Here is an 18420-nt window from a genome sequence, read left to right as displayed (position 1 = left end):
GACGTCTTCGGACAGTGCTGGCTCTTTGGTTTTGAAACGGAGATGATTTGATTTGATTTTATTATATTTATATGCCGCCCTTTTCCCCCGAAGGGGACTCAGGGCGGCTCACAATTCAAATCGGGGAAGGGGGCTACAGACAGAAAATAAAAGACAAAACATAACAATACATAATTTAAAAACACACAACAGTCATACCATTTGAGACGGGGGCAACAGCTCTTTAGCCCCAGGCCTGTCGGAACAGCCAGGTTTTAAGGGCTTTGCGGAAGGCCTGGAGGGTGGTGAGGGTTCGAATCTCCACGGGGAGTTCGTTCCAGAGGGTCGGAGCAGCCACAGAGAAGGCTCTCCTCCGGGTAGTCGCCAGTCGGCACTGGCCGGCGGATGGAATTCGGAGGAGGCCTAATCTGTGGGATCTAATCGGTCTAGTGGAGGTGATTGGCAGCAGGCGGTCTCTCAAGTACCCAGGTCCAAATGAGCACCGCCCCCCTACAGTCGGGAACGACTATCTCATATGTGCAAGAGGAACCTTTACTTTTATCTTTAGTGAAGAGAGAGAAAAACTAATCTGGTGCATCAGTTCCTATTAGAATTAATGCAGTTCATTAAGAGCAGGTGTTTTATCAGGATTGATGGCTGGGCCCTGTTTCCTTTCACATCGTTTCTTTGTAGTATAGCAAAGAAGATAGATTACCTTCAAACAACAAAGTCATATCTGGCTGATCTCACTAAAAACTAAGGCGTGTTAGTGTTCTGACCCTCTCCTCCGTTCAGTAACGGAAGTCGAGACAAGCGTAAAATGGAATGTCCTTTAATTAGCAAGTCCAGACTCTCGGTGACTGAAAGCCAAATAAACAAACTGATAAGGACTTTGGCAGCAAGTCCGAGAAATTTTGGCAGCAATACAAACAAACTCTGGCAGCAATCCAGCCTGCCAAGTTCGTTTCTCTTTAGTCCCAAGCGTTGACTTCTGCAAGAAGGGTGTAGCACAAGCAGTCTCTTTTATAGTCAGGAGAGGAGCTTAATGACCATCAGCTGAGCGTAATTACCTCCTGTAATTACGTAGTTGTTCTTGACGCCAAGTAGCCCTTCAACGGCGTGCATCCCGGAACAACTCACAGTTGGTTTCCGGATCACTCTTGTCTCCTCCCCACTGATCCAAGGCTCAGGCGCCACCTGGTGGCCAACCAGTCTCTCTGCGCCCTGCTCGGAGTCGGAACCCTGTCCAGGGTCCTCCACATCCTCCAGGGCCGACTCATAGGGCCCCTCGCTGTCGGAGTCTGGTGGCAGCTCCAACGGCTCCTGCCGGGCCACAACAGGTTACTAAGAATATGGGACATTGACTAGACTGAAGATTTTTTTTAAAAAACCTGGAAAATTGATAGCAAGTCATTAAACTGTTGCTAAGAAAATTACACAGACGTAGCTGAATAATGTTGGGAGATATAGCAATAGCAGTTAGACTTATATACCGCTTCATAGGGCTTTCAGCCCTCTCTAAGCGGTTTACAGAGTCAGCATGTTGCCCCCAACAATCCGGGTCCTCATTTCATCCACCTCGGAAGGATGGAAGGCTGAGTCAACCTTGAGCCGGTGAGATTTGAACCGCTGAACTGCAGATAACAGTCAGCTGAAATGGCCTGCAGTACTGCACCCGCGCCATCTTGCAGTGGTTATCCCAAGTAGAACAACCAGCAAGGTGGAGTAGAGTTAACAAGGTGTATTTGGCGGTGAGGGGAGGGAAACGAACGTTGAGCACTTACTTCTCCAGAAAGAGAAAAAGTGTTTAATAAAATCAATCATTGTCTAATCAATGATCAATAGCTACACAAGGTTGCATTATGCTACGTGCATTCAGTATAGGCAGTCTCTCTTTAGCTGTTGGTGAGGAGCTGTTTTAATTTAGGTCTAAAGTGTTTGTGCCGAACTGGTAAGATTAAAGCTATTTTCTTTGAGGTTATCTTGCTCCTGTGACTTTCTGCATCAAATGCTTGCTTAATATAGTTCCTTTTATTAGCCAAGTTCCTTCCATGGTAGTAACAGGAACTGAGCTGGACTCAAAGGGCCCTTTGCCTAGCAACCGAAAAGCAGAATTTTATATGTGGAAAGAAATCTAGCTTCTGTTTCTCCTGCATATCTGTAGCTTGCTTTTCTGCAAGAACCTATCCTCAAAGTTGATTTTCAATGCTCTAATTTGACAACGAAGATAAAATAAAATATAAAAAAGTTATAAAAGCCATCCTGTTAGCTAGCAAATTAAAGAGTATAATAAATCGGGCTGATTTTAGAAATGAATTTAGACATAAACGGGAGTCCTGCAGAAAGCAAGTTCCCGCCATAATGAGTTGCGATACGATGTACGATGGCCCCAGCTCCCATGTAAAAACTGCGATACGCGCCTGTTTCTTTCCTTGTTCCGTGGGCGCAGCTAAGCACGGTGCAGTGGATATTCCCACGTGATCCCCACCAAACTCCGGTGCAACACGTACCCCCACCAAATTCTTCCCGTACCCCTGGGGGTACACTTTGGGAAACACTGGCCTAAGGGACAGGATTACTAGAGTTTAGCATCGTGTCTACAGAAACTCAGCTTGCATGTCGTAACATAGAAAGTCTCATAATGTTTATTCCTGGTTCTCCTGTTTAGAAGTTACTCGATGTCATAGAAGAATTAAGGAATAAGTTGATAGAAGGGAAAAGAGCTGAGCTGTACAAGGAGCTCAAAATCCGCGAAGAAGTTACTCAAGAATGTTTCAAGTACTTCAGTGCAAAAGAGAGTGATCTCAAGTAAGTCTTCCGGGGTTGCTGTTGTTGTTTTGTGCGCCTGGGGAGTTATAGGATATTTTCTAGCATGCAACAAAGGTGTGTGCGTATTGTTTCAGAGTTTGTCAGGCAGCAAATTGCTCAGCAGTGGTGAAGCTATTCCTTGTGCATTTTTAGATAAAGCAAGGATAGGAAAAAAGTTTTAGACACTACTCAACGTTTAAGATTGTCACTTAAAGGTTATTCACTTGTACACTACTGTGTTCTGACCCCCTCCTCCGTTCAGTAACGAAAGCCGAGACAAGCGTAAAATGGAATGTCATTTAATAACAAGACCAGACTCGGTGTCTGAAAGCCAAATAAACAAACAGATAAGGACCTTGGCAGCAAGTCTGACAAAGCTTGGCAGCAATGCAAACAAACTCTGGCAGCAATCCAGCCTGCCAAGTTTGTTTCTCTTTAGTCCAAGCGTTGACTTCTGCAAGAAGGGCGTGGCACAAGCAGTCTCTTTTATAGTCTGGAAAAGAGCCTAATGACCACCAGCTAAGCGCAATTACCTCCTGTAATTGCATAATTGGCCAACCAGTCTCTCTGCTCAGAGTCGAAACCTTGTCCAGGGTCCTCCACATCCTCCAGGGCCGACTCATAGGGCCCCTCGCTGTCGGAGTCTGGTGGCAGCTCCAACGGCTCCTGCCGGGCCACAACACTACTGATAGGTAGCATTCTCATTCATCTGTAAAGCAACCTATTTCCAGATAACTTGAATTATAAATTTACCCAGTTTTCCAGAAAATAAGTCCTACACAGATAATAAGCCCAATTGGGCTTTTGAGTGCATGCGCTAAAATAAGCCCTCCCGCAAAAATATTTAAGCACATGTGCAGCTGATCCCCGCCATTTCCTCTGGTTGCTTGTGTGGCCTGGTTCCTCTCTGCCCCCCCTCTCCCGCCTCTGGCCAGGCCATCAAGTCCCAAAGAGTGGGCGACTGCTGCTTTCGACTATTGATGTAGAAATAGGAAGTTTATAAGGAAAACCTTTTAGGATTTGATTTGCCTGTATGAGACATACTACAAATTAGATGGAGTGACACTGGAAGCCTTGTCCATCAATTAAAATCCTGTGTTTACATAAATTCATGGTATAGTGCGATTTTTCCCATTCCCAGTAAGCAAATGGCCAGTTTTCCTCCTGCGTTTCTTCCGGCTTCATCATGATAATAAAGTTGCTATGCATAATAAGGAACTTGCATGCAAATTGCAGGTTCACCGACAAATGCGCGCTCGACAAAAGCGCGCCGACAAAACCGCGAGTTCGAAATCGTGCCGACGAATGAGCACAGAAGCGCGCTGACAGAAGCGCGCTCTAAACCTTACCCTAATGGTAACCCTAAACCTAACCCTAAGCCTAAACCTACACCTAAACGTAACCCTAACCCTTACCCTAACCCTTACCTTAACCGTAATGGCGCTTCTGTCGGCGCTCTTGTCGGCGCGCTGTCGACTTTTCGGTTTTATCGCCGTGGTTTTGTTGGCGTGCTGTTGTCGGGCGCACATTTGTCGGGTCACGCAAATTGCAATTTCTCATATCCAATATGTTTATCTCTTCCAGCTAAGATTTCTTTCTTTTTTTTTAAAGAATTAGTTGAAGGGTATAAATTGGTATGATTTGTTTCCAAGACAAATTATTTTATAATGTGATTATTATTTCCAAGACAAATGATTAAGAGAATTATTATTTCTCTTTCTGATCTATTTAGGGAGATCTATACCTATAAAGAAGAAATAATGGCGACCTCGTGTGAGGAGCGGATGAGCATTTATAAGGACCTGTTGAAGGACTGTACCGCACGCCCAGATGGCGAAGGAGGAGCAGAAGAGTCCCTAAAACAGGATGAAAAAGCAGTAAGTTTTGTTCCAGCAAATGTAAGCGGTTGTGTTATCGGGTGGTCCTCAGCTAATGACCACTTGTTCAGAGATCAAAATTAAGGCAGTTGCTGGACAAGGAGACTTACAATGCGTGCATCCCGAAACAACTCACAGGAGGTTTCTGTGTCAGCCTCTCTTGTCTCCTCCCCACTGATCCAAGGCTCAGTCGTCACCTGGGACCAACTAGTCTCTCTGCGCCCTGCTCGGAGTCAGAACCCTGTCCAAGGTCCTCCGCATCGTTCAGGGCTGACTCATAGGGCCCCTCGCTGTCAGAGTCTGATAGCAGCTCCAAAGGCTCCTTTCGAGCCACAACAGAGCTTAATACAGACAAAGAGAACCTCCTCTATACAGGGCAGTTAAGCTTAGCCTAAGCCACGCCCAGGCACCTAGCTGTCTCCAGCAAATACTGTTTCAGTTTCTACTGTAAACCGCCCTCATTGGCCAACCTGTTACCATGTCTCTGCCAGTCATGAATATTATGACAGCATGGCTATGTGACGTCAGGATTTACAGCCGCCGCATTTAGCGACAAAGTTGCCGACCTCAAGGAATGTAGTTAAACAAGGACTTCCTGTACTTACCGCTTCCTGCTAGGTCAGCCTGTCGGCTTTTGAGATACGGCCAGTGAAGCTGCCATCTTTGGCTTATTCTTAGCAAGCAATGCTTGAGCAAGCCATGGCTTAATTTAATTTCGGAACCCAGAGCCGAGGTGGCGCAGTGGTTAGGATGCAGTACTGCAGGCAGCTGACTGTGATCTGCAGTTCAGCGGTTCTAATCTCACCGGCTCAAGGTTGACTCAGCCTTCCATCCTTCCGAGGTGGGTGAAATGAGGACCCGGATTGTTGTTGGGGGAGATATGCTGACTCTGTAAACCGCTTAGAGAGGGCCGAAAGCCCTATGAAGCGGTATATAAGTCTAACTGCTATTGCTAACTGCTATTTGCTATTTCCTTTTCCCCTTTTTTTCCCTTTCCCCAGATGGCTTTCAATAACGCTGTTAATTTACCTTCTGAGGCTTATGACGTACTTGCATGTTTTATGTTACCCTTCTTTTCCCTCCTGCTTTTTTTTTTTCATGTAAATGTGTTTTTATTTTCCATTTTCGTTTTCGTACAGTCACATATATACTGTGCATAACCGGGGCCATATAACATTAAACAATAAACACAGCCATTCCTCTTGTCAATAATACCCCCCAAAATAGAAACCCAATGTACCTCTTCGACCCTTCCTACACCCTTTCTTTCGCCCCCGTCCAACTTTCCATCTTTCCTCCATCATTCCCCTCTACCCTACTTCCCCTCCCCCTCTACCACTCCTCTCTCCACATCCACCCCCCCTTCCTTCTCACCCTCCCTCCAATCCTCTCTCCCACCCTCTCTACCCATCTTTCTTCTATCCCTCTACTCCTCCCCTTGGTGTATTTCTACTATATGTCAATGTACTTAACTTATCCTATTTCCCCCCCCCCTATTTTCCCTCCTTTTAAATGTCCTGTTTTTTTTGGGGGGGGGGGTTTGTTTGTTTGTTTGCAACAAGGAAGGTGAAGATGGAGAAGCTGGAAGCGCATCTGATTTTCCCAGTATGGTGGGGTCACTGCAGCAGAACGTTGCTGATATCAAACAGCAGGCAGAGATGGCGTTTGGGATGCTAGATGCTTTGGAAGAACCTCAACTCACCATCGAGCAGCTTCAAAAGCAGTTGGCTGATACTACAGCAAAACTCGCCCAGGCTCAAGAGGACCTTTTCAGCCGGCATAAAGGTACAACGAGAGCGGAAAAACGAAACCGAATAAAACTACAGGTAGTCCACAGTTGAGCCCAGAATTTATGTTGCTAAGTGAGAAATTTGTCAAGTGAGTTTTGCCCAAATCTTACGACTTTTCTTGCCGCATTTGGTAAGTGGATCACGGCACTCGTTAGCAGTTAGCAATAGCAGTTAGACTTATATGCCGCTTCATAGGGCTTTCAGCCCTCTCTAAGCGGTTTACAGAGTCAGCCTATTGCTCCCACAGTCTGGGTCCTCATTTCACCCACCTCGGAAGGATGGAAGGCTGAGTCAACCTCGAGCCGGTGAGATTCGAACCGCTGAACTGCAGATAACAGTCAGCTGAAGTGGCCTGCAGTGCTGCACCCTAACCACTGCACCACCTCGGCTCCTTCCAACAACAACTTCCAACAAGTAATAGCAATAGCAGTTAGACTTATATACCGCTTCATAGAGCTTTCAGCCCTCTCTAAGCGGTTTACAGAGTCAGCATATTGCCCCCAACAACAATCCGGGTCCTCATTTCACCCACCTCGGAAGGATGGAAGGCTGAGTCAACCCTGAGCCGGTAAGATTAGAACCGCTGAACTGCAGATAGCAGTCAGCTGAAGTGGCTGCACTTAGCAACAGAAATTTTGGACTCCATTGTAGTCATAAGTTGAGGACTGCCTGTACTATCAAGGCTTGGAAATGAATTTGTTTCCAGGTCCAAAGGAACTCTAAAACTCAATAAAAGCATTCTATAAATCAGTATGTAGATTAAGTCTTGTTTCTTTCATTGTTTGAAAATAAAAATGAACCAGTGATGAATATTAAAGATACGCTAAACTGCTTACATTCCAGCAGCGGTAATGCTAGAAGATAAACTGACAGAATCTACTAAAGTCCTTCAAGATGCTACTGAGGTAAAGATTGTTCATTCCATTGAAATCAGGAACAAGTATTCTCTTTGTCGCGAAAGCAGAACAAAAGTAGATTGGTCCATGGAGAGAAAAATGGGGAGACAATAAAATCACTTGCTCCCATCCTTGCCAAAAATATCCCCTCAGAAAAATCATTAATCTATCTTTCTTCTTCTTCTTCTTCTTCTTCTTCTTCTTCTTCTTCTTCTTCTTCTTCTTCTTCTTCTAATTCTAATTCTAATTCTAATTCTAATTCTTCTTCTTCTAATTCTTCTAATTCTTCTAATTCTAATTCTTCTTCTAATTCTAATTCTTCTTCTAATTCTAATTCTTCTTCTAATTCTAATTCTTCTTCTAATTCTTCTTCTTCTAATTCTTCTTCTAATTCTTCTTCCTTTTCTTCTTCTTCTTCTCCTCCTCCTCCTCCTCCCCTGAAGAGTGTTCAGAGACTACAATTGGTCCAGAATGCAGCCGCGCGAGCGATATTGGGTGTACCAAGATACACCCATATCACACCTATCTTCCGCGAGCTGCACTGGCTTCCTATCGGTCTCCGAACGCGTTTCAGGGTGCTGGTTATTACTTTTAAAGCTCTACATGACCTAGGGCCCGGATATCTGCGAGACTGTCTTCTGCTGCATACCTCCCAATGGCCGATAAGATTACACAGGGTGGGCCTTCTCAGGGTACCGTCGACCAGACAATGTCGTCTGGCGACCTCCTGGGGGAAGGCCTTCTCTGTAGCCGCTCCGACCCTATGGAACGATCTACCCCCAGAGATCACGGCCTTCCGAAAGGCTACCAAAACCTGGCTATTCCGGCAGGCCTGGGGCTGTTGACCTCATGAATGAGGTCCAGCCCCGCCTAGATTGAGTGTATGAAGTGATCTTTTAATCTGTTTTTATTCTCCCTATTTTAATTTTTTATTTTTGAAATGTATTTCTGTAAGCCGCCTGGAGTCCTTCGGGATTGGGCGGCCTATAAATTTATTAAACAGTTGTTGTTGTTGTTGTTGTTGTTCTTCTTCTTCTTCTTCTTCTTCCTCTTCCTCTTCTATTTTTTCTTTTCTTATGTACGTATGTATGTATGTATGTATGTATGTTCCAGCATAACTCTGGAGTGCTTCAAGCAATTTCAACTAAACTTGGTACACAGATGTCTTACTCTCTGGAAACAAATACTGGGGGGGGGGGATGGCGACGGGGGGGGGGACACACCGTTGGTGTGTCTGTATTCCAGCATAACTCTGGAATGCATGGCCCGTTACGGAGAGCGAGTGTGGCGTCCTAGAGCAGCAATTGTTTGTGATGTCAGTTCCTTCGCAGCTTCCTCTGGAAAGCCAGTGGTGACGTTCGCTCTCCGTGCCAGGATCGTAGACAGGGCAGGAAAGAGGAGCGCATGGGAGAGGGGAAGGGACGGTGGGCACGGGAGATGGGGAGGAAAGGCCCCTCCCAATGGCTCCCTGTCAGACAAACGCTTTGGGGAAAAGTGCCAGGATCGTTGGAAAGACGAGGGCATGGGAGGGATTGGACAGGAATGATGAACATGGGAGTAGGGAGAAGAAAGTCCCTCTCGATGGCTCCCTTTCAGACAAACGCTTTGATGTTTATAAATACCCGGGCAATGCCAGGTTATCAGCTAGTGAAAAAATAAAAACATTGAAGGCACTTTGTCAGTGAATATTGGCATACAGAGAAATAGACTTTCAAATTGAGGCGTCCTAAAGGCCGTAATGAAGCTAGCACAACCGAACTTGAGACGATATTTTGTTGGTAAGTTGCCAACTGTGCGCAGACATGTCTCTTCTCAGACTTCTTTCTCTCTCCCCCCCCTCCCAAGAAAATGGCTCTACAGAACAAACACATTGAGGAGCTGAGCCAAGCTGTGCAACAGAAGGACCGAGATATAAGTCAGCTGCAAACTCTGGTTGGTCACTTGGAAGCTACCCTAAAAGATTCTGTGAGTATTTCATCTTTCTCCCTGATCATTTCAAAGATGTAGTTAATTTATAGTTTATAGTTTTATTGATTTGTATGCCGCCCACTCCCGAAGGACTCCGGGCGGCTTACAATAAAACAAGGGAGGGGGGAATAATACACAAACAACATTAAAATATACAACAATCACAATCTCCGGGGGGCTGGATATTTCGAGGGCCCCCCGGCCTGCTGGAGTAGCCAGGACTTGGTGGCTTTGCGGAAGGCCGGGAGGGTAGTAAGGGTCCGAATCTCCACGGGGAGATCGTTCCAGAGGGCTGGAGCTGCAACAGAGAAGGCTCTCCCCCGGGGAGTAGCCAGCCGACATTGGCTGGCAGATGGAATCCGGAGGAGACCTAACCTGTGAGATCTAATCGGTCTATGGGAGGTGATCGGCAGGAGGCGGTCTCTCAGGTACCCAGGTCCGATGCCATGAAGAGCTGATGTAACTGTGTCTCCTGTTAATGTCAAGGTTTGCTAAGCTTTTAGAGGTAATCCAACAGTCAGTTAGAATTGGGCTCCAAAGACAACCTTTCCAATGTTATTTTTTTTTATATAAGTCAGCCTTTATGTTTCCAATCTTTTAAGCTAAAGACGTTTGAAAATAGCGGGACAAATACGTTTCCCCACTCTTTGATTTTCTACTCTATGGTTTTGTTTTTATTTTGCCCATATTGGAACGTAACTGCAGGAAGAAAAGTAATGTTTGGCTTGCTGTTGGACATTAGAAAAAATGTCTGCTCTCCTAGAGGCAGTCGGTTCAACGACAAATGCGCGCACGACAAAACCGCGGCGAGAAAACCGCGAGGTCGAAATCGCGCCGACAACAGCGCGCCGGCAAAAGCGCGCCTTCAACAAACAACGCGAAAACAACGTAATAACCCTAACCCTGAACCTAACCCTAACCCTTACCTTAACCCTAATCACGCTTTTGTGGACGCGGTTTTGTCGGCGTGCTGTTGTGGGCGCGATTTCGACATCACGGTTTTCTCGGCGCGCTTTTGTCATGCGCGCATTTGTCGGGTCACGGAGGCAGTCTATACATCCCATCATGGCTCTTGGGATAGCGCTGAGCAATGGCACCTAGACTTAGATACTGCTTCACGGTGCTTTACAGTGTTCTTTAAGCGGTTTACAGAGTCAAGAAGTCTAACAATCTTAAGTTCTCATTTTACCCGCTTGGGAAGGATGGAAGGCTGAGTCAACCTTGAGCCTGGTGAGATTTTGCTGGCAGCTGGCAGTCAACAGAAATAGCCTGCAGTACTGCATTCTAACTACGGCGCCACCACAGCTCTGAGATGATGAACAATTAACTTAAGTTTGAAGGTGTCAAAATCATTCTTTGTAGATTTTCTGATTCAGCGAGACCATTGCTCTGGACAACTAGCCTTCTTTTCTACATGATGAAATCGCTTTCAAAATGAAGCAAAACCTCTTCAGTTCCAGCCACTTGATCATTGCCATTGTATCATAAACAGAAACAATACTTCATGCACCTTCTCACAGCTTAACCTTAAGGAATGCCTTCATAGTGGCCATGTGAATGGGAGCTTCCATGCACCCTTGTGATAAATCCTCGTCTGAGGAAAATGGTAATGATGAAGAGACTTTCTTTCTCCAGTGACTCAATAGCAATAGCAGTTAGACTTATATACCGCTTCATAGGGCTTTCAGCCCTCTCTAAGCGGTTTACAGAGTCAGCATATCACCCCCAACAATCCGGGTCCTCATTTCACCCACCTCGGAAGGATGGAAGGCTGAGTCAACCCTGAGACGGTGAGATTTGAACCGCCGAACTGCAGAACTGCAGTCAGCTGAAGTAGCCTGCAGTGCTGCATTTAACCACCGCGCCACCTCGGCTCCAAGATGGCTCAGAATACCTTTGACTGGATGGAATCCAGTTCAGTACTAGATGAAATAAATCCAGAGAGCTAAATGGAAGTCGTAATAATGAAGCTAAAGCCAAATTAAATAATTTTGGCACATAGAGGCCGGAGTCAATGAAGAAAACCTTGAAGCGTGGAAAAAATAAATCAAAGAAGACAAGCCAGATAGATACTATCAGTAGTATGACTTACAAAAATTCAATGAAGCAGCTCCTGACAATCTCATCGAAATATGTGCATTGATGTTACCAAGATTTAAAAGTAAGTGGACAGTAACTAAGACCCGTGACCCGTCAAAACCGCGGTCCACTAAAGCGCGCCCGATTAAAGCTCGTACGTGACGTCATCATCAGCGCGACAAATACGACCGCGGAGAAAAAAGGGCGCTTTAAAAAGCGCTTTTAAAGCAAGCCGATTCACATAAAGGTAAGGGTTAGGGTTAGGGTTAGGGTTAGGGTTAGGGTTAGGTTAAGGGTTAGCGTTAGGTTAAGGGTTAGGTTTAGGGTTAGGTTAAGGGTTAGGCTTAGGGTTAGGTTTAGGGTTAGGTTTGGGTGGGTTAGGGTAAGGTTTTCGCGTTAATTTTAAGTTTACCGCTCACAGCGTGCTGTTTTCGTCGCGCTGTGATGACGTCATGTACGCGCTTTTGTCGAGCGCGCTTTAGTCTACCGCGGTTTTGTGGTGGAACCACTAAGACCATCCACGTTGAAAAAGGCACTCAGCCTTGCGTAGGCAGAAAAACTTTTTGTGGTGTCCTCATTTTTCATGTCATTACAACAAGCTGTTCCTAAAACATAAGGAGCTTTAGGGAGCAACTTTCTTAAGCAGCGTGGGAAGTGTGATTCTCGCACCTCGAAATGTTTTCCCAGGCAAGTTGATGTTCTCTTGATTTGAGTCTGTCATCTGCACCTCTATGACTGTCTGGTTTGGCTTTGCAACCCAACAAGGCCGACACAGACTTCCGAGGGGAATCAGAAATGCAGAAAAAAACAGTTAATGCCAACCTGCCTTCCATTGAGGACCTGCGTACTGCATGAGTCAAAAAGAGGGCTGTGAAAATATCTACGGACCCCTCACATCCTGGACATAAATTGTTTCAACTTCTGCCCTCAAAACAACGCAATAGGGCACTGCACATCAGGACAACTAGACACAAGAACAGTTCTTCCCGAACGCCATCACTCTGCTAAACAAATAATTCCCTCACCACTGTCACACCATTCACTAAGGCTAAGTTACTATTAGTCTTCTCATCGTTCCTATCACCCATCTCCTCCCACTTATAGCAATAGCAGTTAGACTTATATACCGCTTCGTAGGGCTTTCAGCCCTCTCTAAGCGGTTTTACAGAGTCGGCATATTGCCCCCAACAACAATCCGGGTCCTCATTTTACCCACCTACCGGAAGGATGGAAGGCTGAGTCAACCCTGAGCCGGTGAGATTTGAACAGCCGAACTGCCGAACTAGCAGTCAGCTGAAGTAACCTGCAGTGCTGCACTCTAACCACTGCGCCACCTCGGGTAGAATAAAATATGGATTAAAATATAAGAATGAAGAGGTGGCATAACTGTAGGACTGTAAATGTATCCTTACGATTTATATTGATAGGTTCCTAGTATGATTGCTTATTTGTACCCTAGGACTATCATTAAGTGTTGTAATTTAGAATTCGTGATGAATGTTATCTTTTCTTTTATGTACACTGAAAGCATTTGCATCAAAGACAAATTCCTTGTGTGTCCAATCACACTTGGCCAATATAGAATTCTGTTGTGTTCTGTTCCCATTCCCATTCTATTCTACTCTACTCTACTCTATTCTATTCCAGTGTTTTTCAACCACTGTGCCGCGGCACACTAGTGTGCCGTGACATAGTGTAAGGTTTGCCGTGGGAAAAACACTTTATATATAGTCAATATAGGCACAGAGTTAATTTTTTTAAACATTTTCTAATGGTGGTGTGCCTCGTGATTTTTTTCATGAAAAAAGTGTGCCTTTGCACAAAAAAGGTTGAAAAACACTATTCTATTCTATTCTATTCTTTTCTATTCTGTTCATTCTAATAGTATACATCGGTGGTTAGGTCTTGGTGCTCCGTGGCCATAAAAGGTATTTAAAGCGGGGGTCCATGATGAAGAAAAGATTGAGAACCACTGACATACATGATTTAAACCTTCAAAGAGCAACTTCCACGAGAGAGAGAGAGAGGAAGACCGATGTCTCGTGATGCCTTTTGAAGGACAGTTGTTCTGTTTAGAGCCGAGGTGGCGCAGTGGTTAGAGTGCAGTACTGCAGGCCACTTCAGCTGACTGTTATCTGCAGTTCGGCGGTTCAAATCTCACCGGCTCAGGGTTGACTCAGCCTTCCATCCTTCCGAGGTGGGTGAAATGAGGACCCGGATTGTTGTTGGGGGCGATATGCTGACTCTGTAAATCGCTTAGAGAGGGCTGAAAGCCCTACGAAGCGGTATGTAAGTCTAACTGCTATTGCTATTGCTAGCTGGAGTGAGAATGGGAGTTCACTCCGTCGTGCGGGGCTTAGGTCTCGAACATGGGCTCTCAGCTTTCCAGCTGACAAGTCCAGGGTCTGAATCGCTGAGCCACCTCACCACCTAAGATGTAAGGAGTTAGTGAAACTTAGCAGAGTATCTAAAATAAGTGATCTTGACATTGTCTGGAATGCTACATTCCAGCCGAGGTGGCGCAGTGGTTAGAGTGCTGTACTGCAGGCCACTTCAGCTGACTGCTATCTGCAGTTCGGCGGTTCAAATCTCACCGGCTCAGGGTTGACTCAGCCTTCCATCCTTCCGAGGTGGGTGAAATGAGGACCCAGACTGCGGTGGGCGATATGCTGACTCTGTAAACCGCTTAGAGAGGGCTGAAAGCCCTATGAAGCGGTATAGAAGTCTAACTGCTATTGCTGTCCGTGAGTAGCAATTGGGGTGGGGGATCGTATTTATCTTTTTTTTATTGTAGGAGTCATTTAAACTAGAAATAGCAAAGCATGTGAATTGTTAAAGATTCTGAGACCTTTAAGAATTGGTTTTCTTTATTTTAATGCAGGAGGTCGCCATTGCGAATATAAAGCAGGATATGCAGCAGGAAAACAACAGTGAATCCAAGGAGAAAAGCGTTGAATCAAGAAGGAAACGAAATTTAGAAAGGGATGAAGAAGGGCCCCCTCCAAAGCAAGGTATTATTGCTTCCAGTTCTGCATATACCGAAAGGCTGCTGAGGTCTAGAATTACTTCTATATCGAAATGAAAAGTTAATAAAAGTACAGAATTAAAAAGTTGAGGACCAGAAGAAAAGGCGGTCACATCAGATGTGCATCTTGCATGAACTCTTATTATTTTTTTATAAAAATCAGAAATAAACATCTTTAAATGGAACATTCGCCTTTTCCATGTAGTATGTGCGTTTCTCATCAGAGGGGTGCAGTGGCCTAGAGGTGGAGATCTCGCCTCGAAATCAGGAGGCTGTGAGTTTGATCCTAGGTAGTGGCTGATATTTCTCTCTCTATGAGAAAATATCTCTGCATTGGCGACAGGAAGGGCATCTGGCCAGTAAAACACTCAGGTCCATTCAGTTGCCAACCAGGTGCATTGTCTCCACCCCGATGCAAGGGTATTTTGGGGTCATTAAAAGACAAAAAAAATATATATGGGCGTTTCTCATCAAATTGATCCCGTGAACTATCTTCTATTTTGTGAATCTGTGTTTGTACATCTGTGTTTGTGTGTGTTTGAGAGTGAGTGAGTGAGAGAGGGATCCAACTTCTCTGTGTGCGTGTGTCTGTTTGAGAGAGGAGGGAGGGAGGGAGAGAGGGAGGAAGGAGGGGGAGGGAGAAGAAAAAAAATGAGAAAACTTATTTTGCAAGGGGGAAAAATGCTGTCGCTTTAAATCGGAACTGAGCATGCCTGGCTGCGGAATTCTGGGAGTTGAAGTCCACAAGTCTAAAACAATTGCTGCCTCACCAGCCATAAAGCTCACCGCACGTCGCTGGCTGTCACCCCCGAATTCCCAGGGACCGGGCAGCCCTCCACGTGGCAATCGGGGGGGGGGGGGGGAGGAATGCCGATCTGGCTCTCCACCCCCTCCAAATGGCAATGGAAAAACGGCCTCTTTACAGCCAACAGCTCAGGTAATTTAGAATTTTACAATATCCAATTAGTCAAATAAAAATAGCTTTAATAGTTCAAGCAAGAGCCAAAAAACACAGTCTGCTTGGACCAAAGATTGAAGGAAACTGGGAGCCAGAAGGGAGGAAGAGGTGTGGCTAAGAAATTCCTTCAGTCTCTGGATCAATCAGGCTGTGTTGATACCCATGAGTAGCCCCTCTCATATCACACGCAGGAAAATTAAGGATTTCTTCACAAATGTGCAAAGTATTCTGTCCTGATTTTTTCCTCCACTCATAACAATTTTCTAAGCTACATACAAACAAATAAAAGTATAGTTTCAATGCAACATTACATCCTATTTTCTATTGGTTTTTCCCCTTTATTTTTTTCTTAATTTTTCAAATTAGAAAAAAAACCCACTGTCCCTTGCCTTCAACAGAGAAAAATCCCCACCACCACCAATGAGATTTAAAATACTAAATTGGTCCTTATCATAAACAGAGGGATAGAATCAAGATCACGTGAAGTGTTAATACCACCTTATAATGCCTTGGTAAGGCCACACTTGGAATACTGCATTCAGTTTTGGTCGCCACGATGTAGAAAAGATGTGGAGACTCTGGAAAGAGTGCAGAGAAGAGCAACAAAGATGATTAGGGGAGGATTGGAGGCTAAAACCTATGAAGAACGGTTGCAGGAACTGGGTATGTCTAATTTAATGAAAAGAAGGACTAGGGGAGACATGATAGCAGTGTTCCAATATCTCAGGGGTTGCCACAAAGAAGAGGGAGTCAAACTATTCTCCAAAGCACCTGAGGGCAGAACAAGAAGCAATGGGTGGAAACTAATCAAGGAGAGAAGCAACTTAGAACTGAGGAAATTTCCTGACAGAACAATTAATCAGTGGAACAACTTGCCTCCAGAAGTTGTGAATGCCACAACACTGGAAGTCTTTAAGAAGATGTTGGATAGCCATTTGTCTGAAACGGTATAGGGTTTCCTGCCTAGGCAGGGGGTTGGACTAGAAGACATCCAAGATCTCTTCCAACTCTACTGTTGTATTGTATTGTATTATTTAAAAATGAAATATGCTGTTGGACTTTTGGATAAATTAAAAATAAATCTTCCCCCCTTTTTTACTACTTTCTCTTTCCCAAAAGTCAGATGTCTGTGATAAAAGAAGGAAGGAAGGTAGATAGAGGGGGGGGGAGAGAGAAAGAAATACAATAGGTAGGGAGAGAGAGAGAGAGTAGGTAGGTAGGTAGATGTTTCCAGGTGTATTTATCCATGTGCTGGAGAAGGAAATCGCGGACAATCTGCAGCACCTAAGACTTTGTTTCTGCTGGCACAGCACTCGATCAATCTAATTCTCATCAATCAGTTAAACAGCTTTCCAAAAGGGGGAAAAAAGTTTTTGCACTCTGCAAACCTCATGAAAACGAGCCTTCCCCCCCCCCCCCAAAAAGAGGCATGAATTGCTGGGGGGGGGGCTTGCAGAGTGCTCTGGGGGGGGGCAAAAATGACTCCATTTTTTGTGAAAAAGGGCCCGTTGTTTGTCAAAAAATTGCATGCATGGCCTTGTGGAGGATTATAGAGTGCTGGGAGCTGTGGGGGGGGGGTGGCCCATTATTTGCTCATTTCTGCCCCCAGGAGCTCTCTGAAAGCCTCCATGAGGGTATGCATGGTTTAAGTTTAAGTTTTATTTTATTTATATGCCGCCCTATTCCCAAAAAGGGACTCAGGGCGGCGAACAACTTAAACGGGCAAGGGAAACATACAAGTACAAAATAGACATTTAAAATGACCAACAACCACACCTGTCGAGAGGGGAAGGGAACTCATCGACCCCAGGCCTGCCGACACAGCCAGGTTTTAACGGCTTTTCGGAAAGCAGGGAGAGAGGTGAGGGTCCGAATCTCCGCGGGGAGTTTGTTCCAAAGGGCCGGAGCTGCAACAGAGAAGGCCCTCCCCCGGGTCGTAGCCAGATGGCATTGGCTGGTAGACGGAACCCGGAGGAGGCCGACCCTGTGCGATCTAATGGGTCTTTGGGAGGTAATTGGCAGCAGGCCATTTGGATGAAGAGCCAAGGTGGCGCAGTGGTTAAATGCAGCACTGCAGGCTACTGCTAGATCAGCAGTTCAGCGGTTCAAATCTCACCGGCTCAGGGTTGACTCAGCCTTCCATCCTTCCGAGGTGGGTAAAATGAGGACCCAGATTGTTGGGGGCAATATGCTGACTCTCTGTAAACCGCTTAGAGAGGGCTGAAAGCCCTATGAAGCGGTATATAAGTCTACTGCTATTGCTATATTGCTATGAAGGAGGCGGTGCTTCAGGAGGCAAAAAATGCTGTATTTGGTGTATAAGACGCACTCAGATTTTCAGCCTCTTTTTTGAGGGAAAAAGGTGTGTTTTATACTCTGAAAAATATGCTATATAGCGCTTCATAGTGCTTTATAGCCTCCTCTAAGCGGTTCACAAAGTCATCACATTACCCCCCAACTATCAGCCTCTATTTTCCTTGCTTGCGATCGGCTGCCATGGAAACGGGGAGGGAGAGGGCTTGAGATATCTGGGAGGGGGAATTACTGGTGCTGGAGGATTTATAAAGAAGGGAGTTTTGTCCTCACCATCTTCTGCGCATGCTGATGGACTTTGTCAAGGCCGTCCGTCTCGCATACCAACTTGATGAGGCTTTTTGAAGGTGCACCCCACATGACACCTTAGGGAGTTGCAGATTGGACACTGGGTTGAGGAATTGCGGGGAGTGTGCCGGGTAAAACTTTGATATGTACATGTTCGCTCCTTTTTGGCTAAGATCTTGCTTTTCTGTTAGCTGCTTTTTATTCATATCTAGTAAAAGTACTTTATATCTATCCAAATGGAGCTGAGGTTTTTCCTTCTTAGATATTGGAGGAGGCATGCCTGACAGCAACAATCTGGGTCCTCATTTTACCGACCTCGGAAGGATGGAAGGCTGAGTCAATCTTGAGCCATTCAGGATTGAACCCCTGGCAGTGAGCAGTGAGTTAGCCTGCAGTACTGCATTCTAACCACTGTGCCGCCACCAAGGCTCTTTATGTA

At 45.4% G+C, this 18420-nt stretch overlaps 1 protein-coding gene across 1 annotated transcript in view; it reads left to right on the top strand.

The window, feature by feature from the left end:
- KIF20B (kinesin family member 20B) overlaps positions 1-18420 on the top strand; it is a 70677-nt gene that overhangs the window by 12077 nt on the left and 40180 nt on the right. The window contains 6 exon segments of the mRNA XM_087702389.1: positions 2648-2787; positions 4520-4664; positions 6227-6449; positions 7298-7359; positions 9196-9315; positions 14279-14408. Coding sequence (XP_087558515.1) covers positions 2648-2787; positions 4520-4664; positions 6227-6449; positions 7298-7359; positions 9196-9315; positions 14279-14408 — 820 coding nt within the window.

This window comes from Thamnophis sirtalis, unplaced genomic scaffold (genome assembly GCF_051295495.1).
Source record: "Thamnophis sirtalis isolate CommonGarterSnake01/CBP01778 unplaced genomic scaffold, rThaSir2_p1.2 scaffold_15, whole genome shotgun sequence".
Lineage (NCBI taxonomy): Eukaryota > Metazoa > Chordata > Lepidosauria > Squamata > Natricidae > Thamnophis > Thamnophis sirtalis.
Note: the sequence above shows the minus strand (reverse complement) of the source record. Positions and strands in the feature narration are given on the sequence as shown.